This window comes from Chionomys nivalis, chromosome 4 (assembly GCF_950005125.1).
Source record: "Chionomys nivalis chromosome 4, mChiNiv1.1, whole genome shotgun sequence".
NCBI lineage: Eukaryota > Metazoa > Chordata > Mammalia > Rodentia > Cricetidae > Chionomys > Chionomys nivalis.
The window spans coordinates 68,715,670-68,732,092 of NC_080089.1; the positions used below are offsets into that span (position 1 = coordinate 68,715,670).

General features: G+C 38.2%; 1 protein-coding gene across 7 annotated transcripts in view; it reads left to right on the forward strand.

Moving 5' to 3' along the window:
* Positions 1-246: 246 nt before the first annotated feature.
* Ice2 (interactor of little elongation complex ELL subunit 2) overlaps positions 247-16,423 on the forward strand; it is a 42,993-nt gene continuing 26,816 nt past the window's right edge. For 3 of the 7 annotated variants that reach the window (XR_009057034.1, XM_057768769.1, XM_057768772.1), the window contains exons 1-8: positions 247-354; positions 1,141-1,281; positions 2,459-2,563; positions 11,135-11,384; positions 13,062-13,181; positions 15,225-15,362; positions 15,896-16,012; positions 16,232-16,391. Coding sequence is in view for 6 of the 7 variants with exons in the window: in XM_057768769.1 (XP_057624752.1) it covers positions 1,241-1,281; positions 2,459-2,563; positions 11,135-11,384; positions 13,062-13,181; positions 15,225-15,362; positions 15,896-16,012; positions 16,232-16,391 (931 nt within the window). In the remaining variant the exon portion in view is untranslated. Of the gene's footprint in view, positions 355-448; positions 611-1,140; positions 1,282-2,458; positions 2,564-11,134; positions 11,385-13,061; positions 13,182-15,224; positions 15,363-15,895; positions 16,013-16,231; positions 16,392-16,423 lie in introns of those variants that run through there. The other 4 variants (XM_057768771.1, XM_057768770.1, XM_057768773.1 and 1 more) reach the window with 4 other exon arrangements.

The window sequence follows — 16,423 nt, forward strand, 5'->3', positions numbered from 1 at the left end:
TGAGCAGTGTGCTAAGCATAGCTTCATTCTTTGTTTTATGTAGAACTTTCCAGAAGCCCCATGGATGTATTAAAAATTGATGAAAAGGACTGACTATGTAGCTTGGTAAGAACTAGGGAAGCCTGAGGTCACAGCCAGGTGTCTGCCGGTCTCACACTCTCCCCGTGGCCGATTCTCTCAGAGGATTCGCACACAAGCCCCTCCCGCGGCGCTCTCGTGACGTCATCACGCGCGGCCGGGCGGGCGCCCTCGGGGCTTTAAATGAGGCCTTTCTAGGCACGCAGCAGTGAGTTCGGCAAAGCGTGTGTAGAGTGGTCGGCTTTTTCCCGGGCCAGAGCTGCTTGGGACCCTGAGGTGGGCGGAAAGGTTGCTGCGCGCGGACTCGGGCTCGCCGGGGACGCGAGGGGCGGGAGAGGGAACATGGCGGCCCGGGTCTGAGGCAGCGCCTCACGGGGCTTTCTTCCCAGGCCTTTGTCGGCAGCTTTCCTCACGTGCTCTCCTCGGCGGCTTTCCTCACTACTTACCGTTTCCGATACTTTCTCTTCTTTGCCTTCCCTCAGTTCCCCCGGCGCTCACCGTCCCCTCCCCGCGCCCTCAGTCCCACTCTGAGGTAGGTAGGCTGAGAAGGACGCTCATGAGACCCCACAGGTGACCAGAGGCCAATTCCTGCATTTGACTATTAACTGTACCACGCCCGCACGGGGCGACAGAACAAGCACCCGGTGTGGAGAAATCAAACTTCAACTGCAGTCGTGTGCCTGATGAGCCCTCCGAGGGTTCCTGGGAATTGTTCTCTGGAATTGCCAGCCCCTGAGTCTCAGAAATGCCAAGCTCTCTTTGAAAGATCCAGAGAGCCTTTTCTGTGTATTGTGTGACAGGATCTGCCCCCATAACAGTCTGCGACTGGAGGGAATGGATGCAGCCATAGTGTCAACAATGCGAGAACACCCTCTGCTTTGGGTTCCTTGCGTCTGTCAAAGGAAAGTGACCCCTTCTGTGTCATCTTTGCCACAGAGAATCGTGGCAGTGTTCTGTCGCTTGTTTCGCTTTAGTCAGTTGAGAGTAGATGTTAAAACCAAGGATCTTTCTCGCCCCAGTCCAGAATCTAGGTTTGATCTTGACCTTTTTGTTTTTCTTCAGTTGAATGTAGATTCTAGGAAGGATCCCATGCTCACTACCTTGGAGCCTTCACTGCCAGGCTGGACTCTGGTGGGCTAGAGTGAAGGAGAGAGCTAGGAAGATGAGCTCTAGCGTAACCGTGAGTGAACCAAGGCTGAACTGGTGAGTCGGACCTCTTCCTCATCCACTCTGGAGGAGTGAGACAGGGACGGTGGGTAGCACAGGAAGGGAAGGTCTCTGACTTGAGAGGGTTTTTAAAAACATTTTTTTCAGGGCCTCAGATTTTACCCTATTCATATACCAAAACTTTTGAGTTGTAGCTGACTAATTTCAAGACAACTCAGCACTCAGGGTTAGTTGTCATTTCATCTGAATTGTTGTTCTCTTGTGGAGGAAAAGTGCTGAAATTGTTCTCAACATTTTCAGTTTTTAAATTCTTTCGCTCAAACAACATTGACCATAACAGATCAGTCTCAATTATAATGGTCACTTTAGTATACCTAGAGCTCACTATGGAGACCAAAGTGGCCTTCAACTCAGAGAGATCCACCTGCCTCTGCATCCTGAGTGTTGGATTAAAGGAGCTGTTCACCATGGCCAGCCTGTGTCAAATCATCTACAACACTTCCTAGTTCTGCAGTGTGTATTCACATGCACCCGTCTGGCACTATGAAAGCAAAAACGATTTTGCAGTGTTAAAGACCCGGGAGCGCTTTTTTCTCACAGAGTCCTACTGATCAGTGTCCTCCCTAGATTAGTTAGCCTCAGTATTTTCAATTTCTTTCTTTTATTTAACCGGCATTGACTATATTAATTTCAAACTAATTTTGATGTTATAAAACTCATCACTTTAGAGGTGGTTTTAGCAAATATCCATCATTTACCCCATTTAACCAAGTCAAGAAAAGTGAGCAGTAAATAAGATAGCCAGTGTTTTCACCTGGGGCAATAGTACATGAAACAAAAACAAGTTGAGCCACATTTATTCTGTTCAAATACTTTAACATTACAGTTCATGGCCAGAGATGGGGCTTGTCCTGGACAGAACCTTTATACTTCAGTCTGGCCCATCTTTAATGCTCCGGTTTCTGAAGTTTAATAGTTTACTACAGGAAAACAGATTTTCAGAGCTTGAGAATTTTATACTGCCCCAAGCTTAAAGCTATCCAAGAAATAAAACATCTAAACATGTAGGATCTCACACATGAAATTAAACTGACTAGGGGTGATTGGGAATAGCTGAGGGTAGAGGTCATGAATCACAGCTGTAGCATTATGCTTCTTTGTCTAATGTGAGATTTTGAATTGTAAAGTGCAAGTAAATTACTTTATTTCACAGGGATGTTACACCCAAAAATGGCCTTAAAGTATTTTTCTCTCCAGAAAATTATAAAGATCATTCCATGGCTCCAAGTTTAAAAGAACTCTATATTTTGTCTAACAGGTAATGTTCATTTGGTTATTTATTTTCCCATTTCATTGCTGTTTTTCTGAGAGATGAAGTTTTATGACTATTTTAGTAAATATTTAAATTATAAAATGTGAAAAATAGAAAGATACTGATAACATTTTGATATTTACCTTTCTTCGTTACACACAACATGAGATCATAGCTGTAATTATCTCCGAACACCATAAGACTTTATAATTTAGTTTTATCATTAAAACTCAGTGTTCTGTATTTATTTCCATTCATACATACAGTATTTCTCTTTAATCTTAATAGTTTCATATTCTTTATATGTGTACTTTTAATTCCTATAGCAAGTCCTATGTAGGTTTGTTTTTTTTTTAATTTTGCAATTATTTCTGTATGGTAAAGTCATACAAATTTAGTTAGACTGTGTATATTTTTGATTTTAATAGATGGTACCAAATATCAATTCATCAAAAGAATTTTTGTCTTCTGTGGTATAAAAATGACTAGTCAGCAATAATGTTCCATTATTCCTGCTTACATGCGTGTAGCAGTTCCTTTTCCTCTTTTAATTGACTGTGTCTGTTGTGTTGTGGGTTACTCTGGAGACCAGAGATGTGGGACTAGGAAGCCCCTCCAAAGGAGTTTTCCTCTGCTGTGGCCCTGTTAGCTTTCACAGGGAAGAACTGCATCTGCCCATCTTTTTCTGCCTTCTCAGTCTTCTTTCACTCAGTTATCCTACTTGCTCTTCTAGCTTCATTTTCTCTTGCTTCCAGTCATTTTGATCAACATTTGAAAATACCAAAATTTCTTTTTTAAATAATCTTCTCCACGTTCCTTTCTGTCACCTCTGCTTCCATTTGACTTACACTACTTTAAAGGTGTGTATGTGCTGACATGAAGTGAGGATAAGGAATTTGTAAGGTGTATAGAAGACATTAACACAACAGTGGTGGTCCTTCCACAGCAATAATTAAGTATAGGTAGGTAAGACTTCTCAATGAAAAGGCAAATCAGCGGCTGAATTAAAAAACGGGAAAAAGTTGCTTTCTGAAGCTTTTCCTCTTGCATTATCAGTGAGCTTTTGACTGTGGAGCTCTTCCACTCAGCTCTTTCCAGTCTTCTGGTTTTTATAGTGGTTCTCAGATTCTTTCACCATCTTCATCATCATGTTTTTCACCATGCCTGACCATTAGACATACTTTCAAGCTTTAAGAAGTACTGATTTTGTATTCTCAACCTAGTCTGTTGAATCCAGACCACTGAGAATCAAGGATGTTTCTAGGGACTTGACTTAGTTTATAATGTCTGTTTGTGTGTCTTGTACTACACACATCAAAATACTTCCAGATAATAGGAGTTATAGTAGTATGCATCATTGTACTTGTATCTAGATGATAAAATTTTAGTTAAAGCGTATGTGTGCTTTTATTTTGGTAGATATTGCCAGATTGCTATGTAAAACATTAAAATAAGTCTTTGTTAATATCTTTGGTAGTGTAAGCTTTAGAAAATTAAGATTCATAGATGTATACATCTATGGATTTTTCTAAAAACTGTTACTGTTATTTATTCCTGGAGAGAACTAATTTCATAAAACTTCCCAATCATTTAATACCTTTGATTATTTAAATAAAATAATGTTTATCAACATCCTTTTCCTTTTATCTGAAATGTTCTTAAGGTCAAAGGAGAAATAGTCCAGGATTGGTCTGGTGATATGTTCAAACTATGGCCCCAGAGAGTTGCCAAGGGCCTGAAGTAACTTGACATCCCAGGTTATTGCCTGCAAAATTTCAAGGGAAGCGGCTAGTGCCAGGAAAGTGCTGAGCCAGCACAGTGTCCAGAAATGCTACACCAGAACATTCGCAAGTGACTCCACAAAAAGTGCCTAAGGAGTCAGCAGAAATGCTTAGTGGTGGCCCAGCAAAAGTCCAAGTAATTCAGTGTACTGGCGAATTAAATGTCCTTTTGATAACAGATTAGAGTAATTTTGGAAGACGAAATCTCAATTGAGAAAATACCCCCACCAGATTGACCTATGGGCAGCCATAATTTTCTTGATTGATGATTGATGTGGGAGAGCCCAGCTCAACTGTGGGCTGTGTTACCTCTGGGACTGTGATCCTAGGTGCTATAAGAAGGTAGAATGAACAAGTCATGAGGAGCAAGCCAGTAAGCAGCAGTCCTCCATGGTCTCTGCATCAGCTTCTGCCTCCAAGTTCCTGCCCTTTTTAAGTTCCTGCTTTGATTGAGTTCCTGCCTCAGTGATGAACTGTGATATGAAACTGTAAGCTTGAAATAAACCCTTTCCTCCTCAAGTTGCCTTTGGTCATGGTGTTTTATCACAGCTATAGTAACCCAACTAAGACAGCTCAGCAAAATGCTGAATGGTGGCTCAGTAAAACCCCAAGGGTGATGTGACAAAAGCGTTCTGTGACAACTCAGAAATTCCAGCTGGTGAATCTGGAAAAAATTGCCCAAAGGTAGCTTAACAAAGCGTCCAAAAGATTGCTCAGCAAAATTGTTTAGCAAGATTCAGCAAGATTACTAGATGGAGATTCAACAAAAATCTCCAACGACTCCACAAAAATACCTAATAATTCAGAAAACCACCACTTAGTTATTTAAACAGAACACTAAGTCATGAACCAGCAATAATACAAATGATAACTCAGCCTGACATCTAACAATGACTCCGCCACCTGGCACAACCCTGAGATGACTCCACCATACCCAACAATGAGCACAGCACCCAGTCATGACTAAGTATAAAGTACTGTTAGTAGAGAAGGCGGGAGCAATTATGTATACAGTCATTGGCTTTATTTTCCTGAAGAAAAAAATTCCCACAGCCCAGAATCTGTAACAAAAATCTTGAAAAAGGATTGACACCAGTCTCCTTAATGACAGTTATTTAAACCTGTGAGCAACACAAGGATCTCTGACAAACTTGAGATTCAATTAGCTGACTGAGTCTCATCAAGATCTATCTCTACACACAAGTGCTCAGGTTAGAACAAATGGACGGGGTGATGCCTGAGAACAGCTGAAGCAGTGTCCCACAATCTGGGCAAGTACCCACACAATCACATTAAAGGGTGGTTGATTTCAAAACAAATCAGTGTCTCACCCATCAGCACCTGCTTTGGAGCCACAGACAGCAGTGTCACTCTGGGTCTGCACTAAGTCACTCCTGTCACACTGTAGGAAAAGTTAGCTACTCATTCTAACAGCTAAGTCATGATGATGTAGATGACACCTCAGTGTGGTGGTCATCTTGGGTTCCCAAGTTAGAGGAACAGGAATGAAAGAATGAGCTTGAAGGCACCTTGTTCAAGTCCTCACTCTTAGTAGTTGGGCAAGGCTAAGTCTGGACAAGCCTTTGAAAGAGTAGAAACTTATTTAAAAAATCACAGCACTTAGGGAAGAACACTCTGTTGTAGAGAAAAAATTTCAGACATACAGCAGAATTAGAACTTCGGCAGGGACTACCATTTTACACAATTCTTGGTTTCTGTGAATTCACTTGTCTGTTTGTCTTTAATGCTCTTCTGTGTCATTACACCTTGCTTGGATGCCTTTCAAAGAGCTGCTAACATTGTACTCCTTCTATTAAAGTAGCATAGTGTTTTATTTTTTCATTTTTCAACTATTCATGTAATATCTCAATTTATATACATTATGGTATTAGGAAAAGCTAAAAATCTCTGGACCCATACATGTAAATTGACATGTTAGTTTCCTAAGGTTCTCTCTCCAAGGCTCTTGAGGATTTTTTTTTTAATGTGTGTGGGCATTTTGCCATATCTGTGCACATGTGTGTACAATGCCAATAGATGCCAAAAGAAAATATCAAATCCCCTGGAACTGGAGTTAACAGTTGTGAGCTACTATGTGGCTTTTAGAAATGAACCTGGGTCTTCTACAATAGCAGCCAGTGCTCTTAACCAGTGAGCCATCTGTCTGGTCCCTTTTAGGATTCATAAGGGCAGACTGGGCAATGGCAGAGCCTCCAGGGAACACAGGCCTCTGTGCTGCACGCGCTCTTCCAGGATCATGCTTTCATTCCAAATGTTGGAAGCTTCTTTCAGGAATGAACTCAAGTAGTTCAAGGAGTACCTGTTTCTTGTAAGGAGAGAGGTTTTGAAAAACTCTCTGATCTCCCTCTTTCCTAGCACCTTTCCTAAACCCTTTAGTTTCGATTTGGGGGCTACCCCCCTTTTGTTAATGTTTTAGTTTCACATACAAAAAAAAAAATGGGTTCCATCATTGGCATCTTCATCCATATATTGTATTATACTGTGTTCTCATTTATTCCCTCTTCCATGCTTTCCCTACTCCCTAGGCTGTTTCCCTTTCTCCTCCAAGATAATAACCCTTTGCTTTCTTACTGCATGCAACCTGTTATTTTCTGGATTTCCCACCTACCTTACAACTCTCTTCCTCTCCTTATGATCCTCTTCCGAATTAAGTTCAACACAAATATATAAAGTTTTAAATGTAAGGTTATCATTTGTTTTTCTTAATCAGACTTATTTGACTTATAATTTCTAGTTACATTTATGTTCTTATAGATATTCTGGTTTCTTTCTTTTTTACAACTATAAAATTCCATTGGGCCGGGCGGTGGTGGCGCACGCCTTTAATCCCAGCACTCGGGAGGCAGAGGCAGGTGAATCTCTGTGAGTTCGAGGCCAGCCTGGTCTACAAGAGCTAGTTCCGGGACAGGAACCAAAAGCTACAGAGAAACCCTGTCTCGAAAAATCCAAAAAAAAAAAAAAAAAAAAAAAATTCCATTGGAATTTTTGTCTTAGCCTTCATTTCAGATAAAAATTTCTAACTATCTTTTTTTTCTTTTTGAGACAAAATCTTGTTATGTAACTCTGGCTAGCCAGAGCTCACTGATCCATCTATCCTCATCTTTCTGCATCCATGAGTTCTAGGACTGCAGGCGTGACCACCATGCCTGGCTTTAATATTAGTCTTCATTCTACCATGCTTCTTACTTTAATGGTTCTTTGTAAGGATAGTTTTGTTAGGCATTTCTTAGGCATGAGTTATATAAAGGAGAGGAATTTTTCTGCCAGTTAGCCTTATTAAAAAAAAAAAAACTTCTAAGATATTTTTCTTAGAATATGCTTTCCTGTCTCATTGATACATGTTTCTAAACTTTTTGTTATAAGGAACTGATTTTGTGCTTAGGTTATTTAGAACTTTGCTTGTTGGAAAAAATAACATTTTTTTTTTATCTATAATATAGTAATTTTTGTGTTCTCTAGCATGTTGGAAAAATACCTTTTTTTGGGGGGGGGGTTTCGAGACAGGGTTTCTCTGTGGTTTTGGAGCCTATCCTGGAACTAGCTCTTGTGGACCAGACTGGTCTCGAACTCACAGAGATCCGCCTGCCTCTGCCTCCCAAGTGCTGGGATTAAAGGAGGAAAAATACCTTTAACTGGGTTGATTTCAAGACTGTGACATTTTTAATTGCCCCATCGCATCACCAAAAGGCGTTTTACTCTTAATTTCAGCATAAAAAGCATTAACCAAACTCTTGTACTCCATACATGTTTGTAAGATGAAAGGACCACCAGAATAGTGTGACGTTAGATGTCAGTGTGAATGAAACAGAAAGTCAAATGACATTTTTTCTTTCAAGAGATATTCATATAGAAATAAACACCTGCCTTTATTTAAAATTAAGCATTTAGTTATAAATCTTTATAATTGATTTTTAAGCCAACAAGTTACTGAATAGTTCTGTATAAGATGAGGAGAAATAGTTGCTTTAACCTGATTAATATAAGAGAAAGCTAAACTCTAAGATTCAAGTAGACTTTGAGGTGGAGCCCAGAAATAGCACTTCTAAATGTGGTTTTTAAAGAAACTTCCAAACTAGTCGGCTTAGTGTCTAGCAAACTAACAGTTTGGAACATTCCTTTATTTCATAGAAACTTGAAGTAGAAAGGAAAATGGTAGTTGACAAAATGAAGGAGAAAGCTTCAAACTATCAACTGAAATAAAATGCAGTGGTGTAATGTATGTAGGTAGTGCTGTTGGGTACTTGTGGCTGCACCTGATGAAGATTTGACAGCACTGCACTTTAAAATGATCTTGATGTGCTGCCATTCCATTCTTCGCTGCATGTAGCCAATTTAAACTGCTCGAATGTCTGACATTCCTACTCGGGCATATCTGAGTCAGCATCTTGTTGCTGCAGCAGCTTAATTAAATTTGCCAGCTTGTGCCAGGAGGACAGACATGTTCTCATATTCAGAGAGACAGCTGTGAAGCAGTATTGTTAAGAGTTGCGGACACAATACTGTTAGGTTTGAATAGCTCTCAAGACATATTCTAGTGAGAAATCAATTTGCTGTAATACATTTCTACCAAGATCAGCAGTTAATATTCATTTTGTTAACCTAAAATGAGCTTATTTTTATACAGCTATTGGAGAAACTTAGAGCTAAGTATTTGTTCTCTTGCCTGTATTTCTGGAGTCAACCTAAGGATTCCAATTTTAATTTCCAAAATTCTTTCCCATTAACTAATTAGCCATTTGTTGAGTTTTTCATTCATAGTTTATCTCTGAGTATTTTTAAATGATTTTGCTTTATTTGAGGGAGGAAGTTTCTTACCCTTTTCTAAAATACTATTTTTAGACTTTGGAATTTATACCATATTTATTTTAGTTTTATAAATTAATAGTTCCTAACCATATCAATAAGGCCCAAATCTTTGTACGTTTATATAGCAACTATTTTGTAAGAACTAATGTACTTCCTTCATTAGCCCAAACTGAGATTGATAGCTAGTAGCTAGTTACCAGAAACATAACTTTTAAAAATAGCTTTTTGTTTTAAATACATAATGTGAGATAAAAGGAGGGCAATATCTATCCTGCATTGTGTAGTGCACCTGTGCATAGACATTCCTACAACAGAAGATGGGATGTTTGGGAAGATTGTCCATTTATAGTGGGTGTGACATGTGTACAGCCTATAAGAAGCCTCTGATTCAGTTCTCAGAACCAAATCCTAAAATGAACAAGACTGTATTTAAGAGAAGCAGAAAAAAATATACTAAGCCATAATCATAGAAAAAAAATGTGATATCAGAGTAATAGCAAATCAGAATTGTTTTTAATGTTAGAAAAAACAGGGCCTTTAGAAGTTGTGTGAAACAGTGTCATATATTCTAAGCATCCAGTATTTCTCCAGATTATGGCCAGCCTTTCACTCTGGTGACGAGTTAGATGTTCCCACTGACGTAAAGAAATGAATGCCATAAGAAAAGCAACACTGTCACGAATGCGGCCATTGTCCCCTTCCTTCTCCTTCCTTCTTAATCCATGGTCTCCAGACCATTCTTCTCAGCCAGCTATTTGGTAAATTCAGTTTGGAAACCTAATATCATTATGATACTGCATATAAATATACATATGCATATATTATATATTTTTTTTCTTTCATATGGATGTGGTTTTCTTTCATTCATTCGTCAAGCCACTGGTTTAAGATCCTGACAATCAAAGATTGTACTATAATCTGCTCTTGGACATAGCATGTACTAGCAAGTATAAATATCAGTGAATATTAGTAAATGAGTCAATAGACATCCATCTTTATCATTAGTTTCCTTTCCTTTATGAACTATTGTTTAGTTGGAGCCAAGTTAAAGAAACAATGACTGTGGTAGAAATCAGAGTTGTTAGAGACCAAGGAAGTGGAGTTTTTTTGGTAGACTTTTATTCTCTTACTGAAATTGTAGACTAGTCTCTTACTGAATAGTAAAGATAGAAACAATTTATGAACAAATTAATAATTTATGGTTGTATGTTTTACTAGGAATAGTAAAGTGACTCTTAATTGGGGGTGTCATTTTATAAACAAGTCTAATATCAGGCTCTCAGGCTGCTACTACTCGTTGCCTTCTCTTTGAGTGCGCCTCCTTATAGATACGCTGTGATTTTTCTTTCGCAATCATAAAAAGCATAGAGGCATTTCCATGCAGTTAGCCATATACTTGATAGATAGAGGATTGCCCAGTTTTTCCAAAATCACTACTGCTTCCATAAAATGTAACACAGTTCTTGGAATTTTATTTTCAAGTTCTGAGATAACCTATGGAAACCAGAAAGTTTAGAATCTCAGTGAATTAATTAACCTCAAGTGTGTGACCCCATTTTATTCTGTTCTTAATGTTCTTTGTTCACCATTTTAGCTGATACACCTACTGAAGAACCTAAGCATTAAAAGCCAAATAGCATTGCAATAAGTAAATGTTAGTATAATTCACAAGAATGATTTTCCCTTTTAATAAAAGGGGAAAGTTCCAAATAGAATAGCTGGTTGAAGTGCGCCTCTCCCTCTCCGTCAGGTGGCTGAAGGTAAGCCTGCAATGAGGTCTTTTCATGCAGAATACTTAATCTACACTAAATGACTGAACATCAAAATGCAGGTGGCAGAGTTAGATAATAATCCAGAAGTTAGAGTTAATCATGCGATATTATTCTTCCTTTTGATTGAGAATCATAAGTTCCATGATAGTAATCTTCATGTGAAAAGCACATATTTATAAATTGTATTTTTTTTCCAGACGTATAGGAGAAAATTTGAATGTCTCAGCAAGTTCTGTAGAAAATGAGCCTGCAGTTAGTTCAGCAACTCAAGTAAAGGAAAAAGTTGGGATGATTTTCCTTCCAAAACCAAGAGTTCCTTATCCTCGTTTCTCTCGGTTCTCACAGAGAGAGCAGAGGGCTTACGTGGATTTGTTGGCTAAATATGCAAAGATCCCCTCAAGTTCCAAAGCTGTTGGGACAAATACAAATGAATTCCTGCAGTATTTGGTATGTATTCTATTCATCAGTTACAGAAAAGAATCAGAAAATAATTTTACTTTCTATTTCCTTTCATTTTTCTTTGCCATTGTTAATTTGTTAGTCATCTCTCTTATTATTAGGTATACTCATATTTACAGAAATGGGAAAGTAAGGACTTTAAAGTGTAGGCACTTTAAGCCTTCTGTTGATTTTATTGTGTGTAGTTCTGACACCTGCTCTGCTGTGCATCGGCCTTACTCCAGTTCATCTTATATCCCAGCAAGAGCGCATTTACAAGCTTGCTGTGGTCAATTTGAGTAAATTTCGTTCATATATCTTTTTACAGAAATGATAGTATGCTGAATATCTTTCTAACAAAATCTTTGTCCCTGTGATTATTTCTTTAAAATAGATTCTTTAAATAAATATTTTTTAAATAAAATTTTAAGATCAAATGCTACATATTTTAAAGCTTTGATCTGTAGTTACAGATGGATAAATTATTTTTTGAAAGGTTTGAATTATTTGTTTATACTACTATAAGAGGTTTTGAATGTACCTTCACCAACACTATACATTGTTCTCTCTTTTTTGGTCTTTGTTGCATATGAGAAAATGGCCGATTTCTTGTTTTATCTGAATAAATATATTGAATACCATTGAAAACAAACATCTTCCATGTATCTATAAACCATTGTATTTTTTATTTTTTCTTACTGTTTTGTTTCAAAACATTGATGTACATATCCCAGATTGTCTGCAATCATTGGTCGCCAGGGGCGACAGAACAACTAGTCCTGTACCACCTCCAAAGCAGCAAGTTTGGGGGTGTGCCACCACACCCAGCAACAAGCACTTGTAGCTCGGTGACTCTCCTAGCTCATTTCTTCCTTAAGAGGCTTATCTTTTTAGAAAATAGAATGCAGAATTTCCTACATGTACATTGTAATTTTACACCAGCTCCCATGGTGTAAGGGTTAATGCTCTGGAATCTGAATCCAGCGATCCAAATTTGTATCTCTGTGGAACCTGTTCCTTGAGGAAGAGACCTGGTCAGTCATCTTATCAACTCAGACCATGGAACCCTATACAAACAGGCTGTCCAGACATGCTCCAGCATCGCTGGGGACACGCTTCACTTTCTCCTCATGTAATTTTCTTCATTTGTTTTTCTATTTCTGCGGAGTTTTTTGTTGTTGTTGTTTTTGTTTTTTTTCTTTTCAAGACAAGATTTCCTGGCCTCTAATTCACAGAGTTCCGCCTCCCTCTGCCTCCCAAGTGCCTCTGTGGAATTTTTAATGGGTTTGGTGTGTATGTGTGTGTGCATGTGATGTTTGTGGTTGAGCCCATATATTTATTTACTTAAGTATATTAGTGAACTGTCTTCACACACACCAGAGAGGAAATCAGATCCCATTACAGATAGTTGTGAACCTCCATGTGGTTGCTCAGAATTGAACTCAGGACCTATGGAAGAACAGCAGTGCCCTTAACCAGTGAGCCATTTGTTCAGCCCCCTTCCTTAGAGTTTTTAATAACAAGTTTATCATTATTATTTGGTGATTTGAAAATAATTTTCTTTGTGGTTTCCACTCTGGATTTGATGTTTTATTCTTTGAAGTTCAAATTATTAGGGCAACTATTGAGGAGTAAATACTTTTAGTGAAACTTTTTTTAAAGATGTGTACTTTTTTATTTTTTAAGGATATGAAAAAACATGTGAATGAAGAAGTTAATGAATTCCTAAAGTTTTTGCAGAATTCTGCAAAGAAATGTGCACAAGATTATAATATGCTGTCTGATGAGGCCCGTCTCTTCACAGAGGTAAAGATCACATTTACATAAACTACTGAGCAATAAATAAGTGTGGCCTCTCTAAAGTGTGTGAAGAAGACCCCACAGCTTAGGGAACCATCAGCTTTAGCAGTTTAGTTACACGGAGGCCAGTGCACTACTTAGAGTGTGAAAGAGTAGAACTCACGGCAGCTCGGAATATTGAGGTAGGCACTGCAGTCCATATTGGAGGTAGCTTCTGAAGAAACCATTTGTTTGGACAGAGCTAGGTGACACAGGGCTACAGAGCTTTAATGTATTACTCAAAATTATTCACTGTTTAGAATTTAGGAATTTCTTGTTTCTGGAATTTTCTCAGAGGTCTTTTCATTGTTTGGTAGCAAAGAACAGAAACTGAAAGTTGAGCTGCAGATGAAGGCGCACTGTCATACTTCAGATTACAGTATGCACTGCGGCCCTGTAAACGCTTCAGGGGTTCCTTTCTTTCTTTTCTTGAACAAGTGCTGAGTTAAATGAATGCAGTTGCGAGCACTGTAACGTCCGGCACAGTTTCACTAAGATTTGCTGATAGGTAACCAGAGTGTACCTTACCACTTGGTGCTTGCTTATTAGTTCCCTTTGTCTGTTGAATTCTTACAGTGCCCACGACAGGACGGGGACATCATAAGTGTGTGCTCACTGGAACTACTGACAGGGAGGAAAGAGACTGTACCAATAAGTATAGTTCACTGAGAATTTTAAAGCAACTTTTCTGTTCCAATTCACACCTACAGTAGTTAAGAGTGACATCCTGAATAGCAGTAAGATGCATAGGTGGAAGAAAAACATGTTAAACACAGCAGGGTGTATATACTAGGAAAAGAGGAACAGGGATATGGAATTATAAGCTGTGGCTCTGCCACTAAAGGCACTAGCACTGAGCCTAACTACCTGATTTCCATCCTGAGGATCCCCCCACGTCGTAGAAGGAGAGAGCTGACTCCTCCAAGTTCTCTCTCCTATCACCTGCCTCTCTTTCCCCTCCTTCACACACAAACACACAAATAAATAAATAAATTAATACATACATAAATAAATAATAAAGGTGTACTGAGCTACCTATTGATTTGTAACTTGAAGCATTTTATAATTATTTGGAAGGAGGGGTTATAGATAGAAAGTTGGAGCTTCTGTGATCTAAAATACATCATAACTGGTAGTGATGGTACATGCCTTTAATCCCAACACTTGGGAGGCAGAAACAGGCAGCTCTCTGATCTCTGAGTTCCAGGCCAGCCTGATGTACATAGTGACTTCCAGTCCAGCCTGAACTACACAGTGAGAGCCTGCCTGAAAAATAAAATATTTCCTACAGGGTTTAGGCGCCATGCACTAACAAAAGATGATAGATAACCTTAGACGACAGCACATGTGTGTACTTTTAAAATTATCAAACTTCCCCCAATATTGGCTCTGTTCCTCTGAGATACATGTTATCACAAATGTATGATTTTTCTTGGGTAAAGCTGTGAAGATATCCTTCCCAGCTATATTTCCTGGTAAGTCATTAATATTTTGGAAACTGGAGAAGACATTTAAGAACTTAGTCTTTTTTTTTTTTTTCTTCAGAGCAGGTTGTCATGTAGCCCAGGCTGATCTTGAATCATTGGCCCTCCTGCCTCTACCTCTCAAATGGAATTACAGACATGTTCATATGCACCCAGCCCCAGCTTCATGTGTTTCTTTTTTTGTAATACATTTTGTGCAAAAATTTTCATGTGGCTTCATTTCTTTTGTCAGTTTGCTAAGAAGCATAGAAAATACCTTGTCTTCTCTATTTAATTTTAAATTTTAATAAGATCACTAATTTTAGTATTATTAAATATCACTATTTTAGGAAATTAGGTTAATATTTGTTATGAAAACTAAGAGATTAAATCAAGTAGGAAATGCACAGAATTGTGGATTATTAGAAGAAATAATTAGTGAAATGGATTCCACTTTGCAACTAATAAATTTATAGTTACATAAAACAAAGCATATTTGTTAGGGAAGTATAATACAAATGAGTAATTCTTATTTTCTATTTCACAGCAAATTCTTAGAGCTTGCATTGAACAAGTGAAAAAGTACCCAGAATTTTATACTCTCCATGAAGTCACCAGCCTAATGGGATTCTTTCCTTTCAAAACAGAGATGGGGCTGAAGTTAGAAAAGACTCTTCTTGTTTTGGTAAGGTTTATTCTGTGAATATGAAGTGGGTCCTGGGGGGCTTTGACTAGAAACATCATTTCTAGTAGACACTGTGTTTAAACTTTTGGGATACATGATGCATGTGTAATACCTCGTGTTTTTAAAATACTGCTACTAATTTTGTTTCTTGACTTTTTTCTTCCCACTTTTCTTAATACTTCTCAAATAAAACAGGGAATTCCATTTAAAGAAAATTTATTAACATATTTGAGAAATAAGTATATAGAAAGTGTATTTTAGCACTTTCCTTCTTCCGTGTTGTGATTTATGCTTCATTAAAAAACAAAAGGTGAAACTACAAAAGTAGCAGGAAGATTCCAGAAGACTCTGAACCTTTTTAGAAACAATAGCAGTAACAAAATCATTGTTCTTGGTTGTCAAGAAATACCACGAAAGAATGTCTTGACTTAAGGAGGTTCTAAGATTGACATTTGAAATTTCAGTTACATTTCCAATGTTGCAATAAAAATACATTAAGGCTTTTACAATAACTTTATTTTCCACTTATTTAGGGCAGTGCAAAGTTTGTAAAAACATCATTTCCCTCGATGCCTGTGAAGTTGCAGCTTTCAAAAGATGGCATATCTTCCATTGAGACCCCACAGCAGCAAGCTGAAGCTATGCACTACGTAAGTCACAAGTGGCTTTCTTAAAAAGTTAAAATAATCCTAATAATTGTACTGCATAAAAGATGTGCGGCCTGGTTGTTCTAACATCGTTTCTGTGATGTTCCCATCTCCTCATCACTTTGTGGCGGAAATGTTGTGAGTGACCTAGATAATAAGATGTGCATTGTTTTGTTTAATTATGAACCATAAATCACAATACAGAACACAATTGTTTTTCAGGATATTAGTAAAGACCCGAATGCAGAGAAGCTTGTTTCAAGATACCATCCACAGATAGCTCTGACTAGCCAGGCATTATTCACCTTGCTCAATAACCATGGACCAAGCTACAAGGAACAGTGGGAAATCCCAGTGTGTGTTCAGATGATAACTGTGGAAGGTTTGTGATTTGGTGTGCCAAATAATGTACTC